Below are 7,654 nucleotides of genomic sequence, written 5' to 3' on the forward strand. Positions count from 1 at the left end.
TATCACCCAAAGTCAAAACAAAGTCTTTTCACAAGACAACACAGGACTCTGAATAATTCTTTGAACATGAAAGAGGCTAAAGTCATAGGTCATCTTCCACTCCAGTGCTCTTTCCAGTCCATCAAACTATTCACTTCCAGGCCGATAAGTACTTTCTAAAGTCTTCCTAGAGTCCTAGATATTTATTCTTCTCTTTCCCTACACCATTTCAGCCAGAGCTCCTCTTTATCTTCATGTAATTTATCTCCTGAGTCAATAGCTTTGTGTGCTCTTTTTCCCAAGAACAAAGATATCTCTAGATCAATCAGAAGGGGTTTGTTAAATTTTGGGTTTTATTTTATAAAAACCTAAGAGGCCATCTGCTTTTGTGTTTTAAAGATATTACTTTTTCTTATTTCTTTAAACTTAGAAATGTCCATGTTAGTTCTTCTTTCTGAGATGAAGCATCTTAAAACTATTCTCCCTTTTGAATCACAATTAGCCAAGATAAAACAACCAATTCTCAGTCTACTTTTAAGCATGACTGCAACAAAATCAAACTCGAACCAAGTACTGAAGATCTGTGCTTGCTGGGTTTTTTTTCTTTTTTTCTTTTTTTTTTAACCATACCGAAAGCTTGAAATTCTGTGAACTCCCTTGGTAAACATTCCAATTACTTATACCTTTTAATGAGGAAATTCTCTTATAGGACTAATCTGAAAATTTCGACATTCAGTTAGGGTCATTTTCTTCTATGAACAATTAGCATTCAGTATTGTGGCACATAAGTAATATGATAGTTCTTACAGTTTATTTTATATTTACCATATTAAGACCCTTTCTATTTTGCTCTCCCACTTAACACTTTTTTTGTATTTCCCCAACCTATACAAATGAAAGTCTAGACTATATATAAAATGGCTGAATTTCTATTTCTATTATTAAATAGACAATGTCCCAAATGACTTTTTTTAAAACTGTCTCAATAGCATCAACCAGTGATAGCAACCCGAATGCTCCAGAGAGAATGGGACCAAACCCCACAATGAGCCCTGTGGACTATGACAGCAAAGAGAAAAAAGAGAACACGAAAATCCCCTCCTCACCCCGCGGGCCCCTTTTGTGTTGTTCCTGCCAACGCAGCAGCCGGCCTGCTATATAGACCCGCCGCCCTGCGGGCGCATCCACTGAACTCGCTTCATCCGTGTCGACCAGCCATGGGGAAGGTGAGCCCCGCGCCCAGGCCGGGAGGGGCCCCGGCCGACGGGGGCGGGGGCGGGGGCGGGGGCCAAGCCTCTGAGCGTCTCCTTGCCTTCCTTGCAGATCACCTTCTACGAGGACCGCGGCTTCCAGGGCCGTCACTACGAGTGCAGCAGCGACCACTCCAACCTTCAGCCCTACTTCAGCCGCTGCAACTCGGTGCGCGTGGACAGCGGCTGCTGGATGCTCTATGAGCAGCCCAACTACTTGGGCTGCCAGTACTTCCTGCGGCGCGGCGACTACCCCGACTACCAGCAGTGGATGGGCCTCAGCGACTCGGTCCGCTCCTGCCGCCTCATCCCCCACGTGAGTCCAATTCCATATCAGAAATGGGCCCTAGGGACACAATGGAGAGTTTCAAGGCAAAGGTTAAACATTTGGAGTAGTGATCGCTCAGAATAATTGAGAGTTTGGACAAAAGATAAGCTATGGTAGATTAGTTCAATATAGTTTGCCCTGAACATAAGTGAAGTTTACCTAGGTACCAATTAATCAAAACATATTTATCGAGCAAGAATGTGTTGGCTGCCCTGGTTACGTATGATAGAAGCCTGTCCAGGCATCATTTACAGTGGAGTTGTAGGAAAACTGCTAATATCCAATAGAAGAGTAATGAAGTGCTAGAATACGTGGTAGTTCCTGAGCACACAGGAATCAAAAAGGAAACTTTTACAGGGGTAATTTTTTTTTTTTAAGACTTCCTCCCTTTTTCACTCCCCACTTGAATATTTTAGTTTTTTTCCAACCTATACAAATAAAAGTACTTTCTTTCAATGATAATCAACACAGAGAGATTTTACACATGTGCCGCATATATTTTATTAATGTGTTTTTAAAACACTGCGTTTTTTGAAAAATTATTCTTTGGGCTTACTGATTTTTCCCCTCATTTTCCCTCGTTCTATTTATAAATTATTAAATGAGGATCGATTATTGCCTGAGAGACTTAAGACATTTACCTTTGCTTTCAACAGAAATATCCAAGCCATTGGCGATTTTTCCAAGATTGATTTTAAACTCAGTGCAGGGTCATTCATTTCATAAACTGACTTTAGTATTCAAGCACACATGCTTGAAAAATTAAAAATATTTCTTCAAAATGGCAAAATAGTGATAAACAGTTAAAGATTTGGGTTTCTCTGTGGTATGGTTTACTGGTTGGTACGGTTAGGATGGTTAGTAGTTTGTCCTGGGAAATAGTTGAATATTTTAAAGAGTGAGATTTCCTTCTTAATTCATTCAATCACACTTTATTATCTTGAAAGGGTACCCAATTACCACCTTTGAAAATGGAGAATATATAAATATTCTAAATTAATTAAATTTTACCATGTATTTCAAAATGGCTTGAGCTGGTCTCCACACAACGAGACTGCAGGAATATGTTGGAGTCGTTTCACGGTTTGCTTTTCTCCTCTTGCCATCCTGGGATGAGCCAGGCTGGCTCCCACCGGATCAGACTCTATGAGAGGGAAGACTACAGAGGCCAGATGGTGGAGTTCACGGAGGACTGCTCCTCTCTTCAGGACCGCTTCCACTCCAATGAAATTTACTCCCTCAATGTTCTGGAGGGCTCCTGGGTCCTCTACGAGATGCCCAACTACCGGGGGCGGCAGTACCTGCTGAGGCCGGGGGACTACAGGCGGTACCATGACTGGGGGGCCACAAGTGCCAGAGTGGGCTCTTTGAGGAGAGTCATGGATTTCTATTAAAATAAGTTCTTCATCATTTCTCAGTCTGGAAACTAATAAAATATTTTCTGTGTGTTTCTGGCACTGGTTTGTTTTTGTTTTTTCTTTTATCCTACTCTTATTTTATTTTTCTTTTATTTACACATACACACACACACAATGCAAGTGGAACCCAAGATGTGTGATCCATAGGTAACAAAGAAAGTTCTCATAATAGAAATATGCCTTCATATTAAGCAGAACTTTACAGTTTGCAAAAAACACTTTCATAATACATTATCTCGTTCAATTCTCTGGCCTTTAAACAAGTTGTTGCTTCAAATGAGATTATCGGAAACCTGTTCAGATTTCAGTTTATCTCTGAGGAGTGAGGATCTGAAAGCTGAGATTCAGAGATAGCATAACCCACTCTTTAAATCACAGATTCTGAAGCTGGGTTCCACCACAGATCTCAAAAGATCCCCTAAATTGTATGAAAAGTCAAGTTCACAAATCTCTGGCAGACTCCCTTGGTGCTGAGGTGGTCAATGAAACTCTGGACGTTGAAATATAAGTGCAGAGTGCTGATTGGGAAGGGAAAGAGATGGCTCTGGAAAAACTTTTGCCTTTATGATGAAAGGGAGTAGTATCTGCTCCCGATGCTGCAATTCTCTCTTATTTTAGATATTTTACACCCAAGAGGTGGTGACAAGGACAAAGGAAACACCACAGTCTCAGAACTGCTGGCCTCAATGTGGTCAAGCCCCCACACCAGAGTCTATTACTCAGGGCTCTCCAGAGAAACAGAACCAAGGGGAGATGTATCTAGATATAGATGAGGATATCTATTACAGAAATTGGCTCAGGTAATTATGGTGGCCAAGAGGTTCCACAACCTATAGCTGGAGAACCAGGAAAACTATTGGTATAATTTAGTCTGAATCCAAAGGCCTGGAAACCAGGAGCTCCATTTCTGAAGGCAGAAGATGGATGTTTCAGTTCAAGCAGAAAAAGCAAATTCTTCCTTCCTTCACATTTTTGTTCTATTCAGGCCCTCAACAGATTGGACGATACATTGGTGAGGACGACCTACTCAGTCTAAGAATTCACATGCTAATCTCTCCAGGAAAAATTCTTACAGCCACACCCAGAAATGATGTTTTACCAGCTATCTGGGAATCCCTTATCCCAGTCAAGTTGGCACATAAAATTAACCAACAGGCAATGCCAGTGATCTTTTACCTTCAGACTTCTTGTAATAGGAGTAAAATAAACACACATATGTTTGTGCCACACTAATTGAGTATTCTTTTATTTGTAGTTCAACTCACATTTCTAGATATAGGGTATATGTGAATTTCTATGAGGTCACTGTTTAAAATTTTATTCAGAGTCTCAAAAATAATTCCTAATGGAAAACGTGAAGAAGGAGAAGGAGGAACCAGAGGAGGAGGAGGGGAAGGAAGGAAGGAAGGAAGGAAGGAAGGAAGGAAGGAAGGAAGGAAGGAAGGAAGGAAGGAAGGAAGGAAAGAGAGGTAGGGAAGAAGGGAGGAAGAGAGGGAGAGAGAGACAGAGGGAGGGAGGAAGGGAGGGAAAGGGGCAGGAAGAAAGAAAACTACTACAGAACAACAAAGTCATATGATGTTTAACATATTTTAGATATAGAGATCATCTAACCTAGATAATCCATTTTATGTAAGGGAAAACTAAAGTCCGATTCTAATGTCAAATAGTTAATATTAGAGGTGGCATTGGAACCCAGAGCTCACAGCTCAGAGATCAGAATTTTTCCATTGTTAAATCAGGAAAATTCTTGTCAAAGTAATGAAAGCACTAGTTTACAGATTCTTGCTGGGAGGTCATTGCAAACAAACAACCAAGAATTAAATTAAATACGTAAGATAACTTAGAGTTGTGTTCTCTCTCTGCATATATGCACACACTCACACATAGTTATATATATTTATATAATCATCTACATAAACTGTGTGTGTGTGTGTGTTTTGGAAGACTATATGTATAAGGTTATAGGGAAGCAGGACACTGTAATACTTATGTTGATTCTTCTCTTACCTCTTGTTCTGTCTTACTTATGCTCTCATTGCTAAGGTTTAAGAAAGGAAAAATGATGACTATTTACGTGCTCAGAGACTGATCTGGTCATGTCATTTCCCTGATGAAACCTTCCATGTTTCTGCTCTGCCCACAGGGGAAAATTCCACTTCCTTTAAGAACCTGGCCCCAGCCTGTCTACTTCATCTCCTGTTACTTGACCCCAGTTGCCCTTTACTCCCACCTCACTTGAGTCCTAGCACACCAAGCAACATTATATGTGTGCCTTTGCTCACATCTTTTCCTCACCTGGGTCATTCTTCCCCACCTTCTTCCTTGTGAGCTGTTCATCCTCCAAAGTTTGATCAAAATTCACTCTAATTGTTGGCCAAAAAGAATTTAAATCAGTTAAGATACATTAGAGCGGAAGTGGCAGAAAGCCTCTACCAAACAGACAAGCAGTATGGAAATCTATTAGCTCACATGGCAGGAAGTCCTAGGAGGCACCGGATTTAGGGATGGTTGATTCAGTAGCTAAACAGCATCACCAGGGCCCCAAGATTTTCTGTCTCTCTTCACATTTAGCATCTGCATCAGCCTGCATCTTGTGTCCCTGGTAACCATAGGATAGCTGCTAATTGCAACTGGGGCAATATACAAGGAAGCTTGGGTGAAGGAAAGCACACAACAATCTTTGCCTATAGCACAAGTGTATCCAGAGCACAAATTCCCAGGATTAAAGAGGACCTTGAAATATTATCAGGTTTCTGAGTGTAAGCTTTGAGATGTAAGGAAATTAGAATGAAATGAATAAAGAGAAAAAGACTGAGGAAGCCCAAGGAGGGAAAAATACTAATAGAAAAAAATGTTTAAATGTTAATTATTCTTTTTATTCTCATTATAAAGTAAGAGTACTATAAGAAATTTAAAATCAATATTAAATGCTTTTTAATTCCTTTTTAGTCCCTAAAATACACTTTATTTTAATGTTTTCTTACAATCACAGTACAATTATCAAAATTAAGAAGTGATATTGATAAAATATTGATTTTCTTCCTCATTGCTCATGAAAGATGTTTTAAATTGTGTGAAGACATACATACATAAAATTTATCATTATAACCGTTTTTAAGTGTGCAACGCAGTGGTATACAGCACATTCACTTTGTTGTGCAAACATCAGCACTACCCGTCTCCAGAGCTTTTTCATCATCCCAAACTCTGTGCCCGTTAAACAACAATTCTCACCTTCCCCCATTCTCTGGTAACCACTATTCTACTTTCTGTATTCATGAATCTCACTATTCTAAACACCTCAAATAGATGGAATTATACAATATTTGTCCTTCTGTGTCTGGCTTATTTCACTTAGCGTAATGTTTTCAAGGTTTATCTCTGTTGTGACATTTATCAAAACCTCATTCCTTTCTAAGGCTGAATAATCTTCCGTTCTGTGCATATACTACATTTTGTTTATCCATTCATCTCTCAATTGGCATTTGGATTGTTTTCACCTTTTTGGCTATTATAAGTAATGCTGCTATAAACATTGGTGTACAAACATCTGTTGGAGTTTTTGTTTTCAGTTTTTTCAGGTTTATGCTTAGAAGTAGAATTGCTGGATCACGTGGTAATTAGATGTTTGATTTTTTGAGGAACTATCATACAGTGTTCCACAGTGATTGTACCATTTTACATTCCCACCAGCAATGCACAAGGTTTCCAACTGCTCCACATCCTCACTAACATTTGCTATTTTCTGTTTTGTTTCTAATTTTTTTATAATAGCCATCCTAATGGTGTGAAGTAGTATCTCATTACAGTTTTGATTGCATTTCCAGAATAATTAGTGGTATTGAGCATCTTTTCATGTGCTTATTGGCTATTTGAAAACTGTCTATTCAAAATTTTTAATAGAGTTTTTAAATTTGTTTTTGTGGTTGTTGCTGAGTTGTAAGAATTCTTTATATATTTTGAATATCAATCTCTTATCCAATATACGATTTGCAAATATTTTATCTCATTTCATATGTTGCCTTTTTTTACCCTGTTAATAGTCTTCTTTGATGTACAGAGGTTTTATTTTGATGAAGTTCAATTTATCTATTACCTATACCTATTTTTTTAATATCTAGAAATTTTTGTATATAATATAAGGTAAGCCTCCCACTTCATTCTTTTGCACGTGGATAACCAGCTTTCCATGTATCATTCGTTGAAAAGATTGTCCTTTCTCCATTGAAACCTTGTCAAAAACCATTTGACATATAAGTGAGGGTTTGTTTCTGGGTTCTCTATTCTTTATTCCAGTATCACACTGTTTCGATTACTGTAACTTTGTAGTGAGTCTTGAAATCAAGAGGTGTGAGTTCTCCAGCTTTGTTCTTTTTTTCCCCACCAAGATTGTTTTGGGTATTTAGCATCCCTTGAGATTCTACATTAATTTTAGGATGGGTCTTTCTTGCATAAAACATCATTGGCATTTTGATAGGGATTGCATTGACTCTGTAGATCACTTTGGGTAATATTGATATCTGAACAATATTAAGCCTTCTAATCCATGAATGCAAGATATATTTCCACTTATTTACCTCTTTCTTTCAGTTTTGTAGTTTTCAGTATATAATATACTTGATTTAAAAAAAAATATGGTGAGCATTTTTCATATCTTTAAATAAATTCTTTGAGAACAT

The 7,654-nt window shown here is 38.4% G+C and overlaps 1 protein-coding gene across 1 annotated transcript; it reads left to right on the forward strand.

Annotated features, from left to right (window-relative positions):
- Window positions 1-1,196: 1,196 nt before the first annotated feature.
- LOC105298398 (gamma-crystallin D) lies at window positions 1,197-3,014 on the forward strand. The gene is made up of 3 exons (XM_011369644.1): window positions 1,197-1,205; window positions 1,303-1,545; window positions 2,679-3,014. Exons 1-3 carry the CDS (start codon window positions 1,197-1,199, stop codon window positions 2,949-2,951), a joined length of 525 nt encoding a protein of 174 aa, XP_011367946.1. The 3' UTR covers window positions 2,952-3,014.
- Window positions 3,015-7,654: the final 4,640 nt, after the last annotated feature.

This window comes from Pteropus vampyrus, unplaced genomic scaffold, assembly GCF_000151845.1.
Source record: "Pteropus vampyrus isolate Shadow unplaced genomic scaffold, Pvam_2.0 Scaffold152, whole genome shotgun sequence".
Lineage (NCBI taxonomy): Eukaryota > Metazoa > Chordata > Mammalia > Chiroptera > Pteropodidae > Pteropus > Pteropus vampyrus.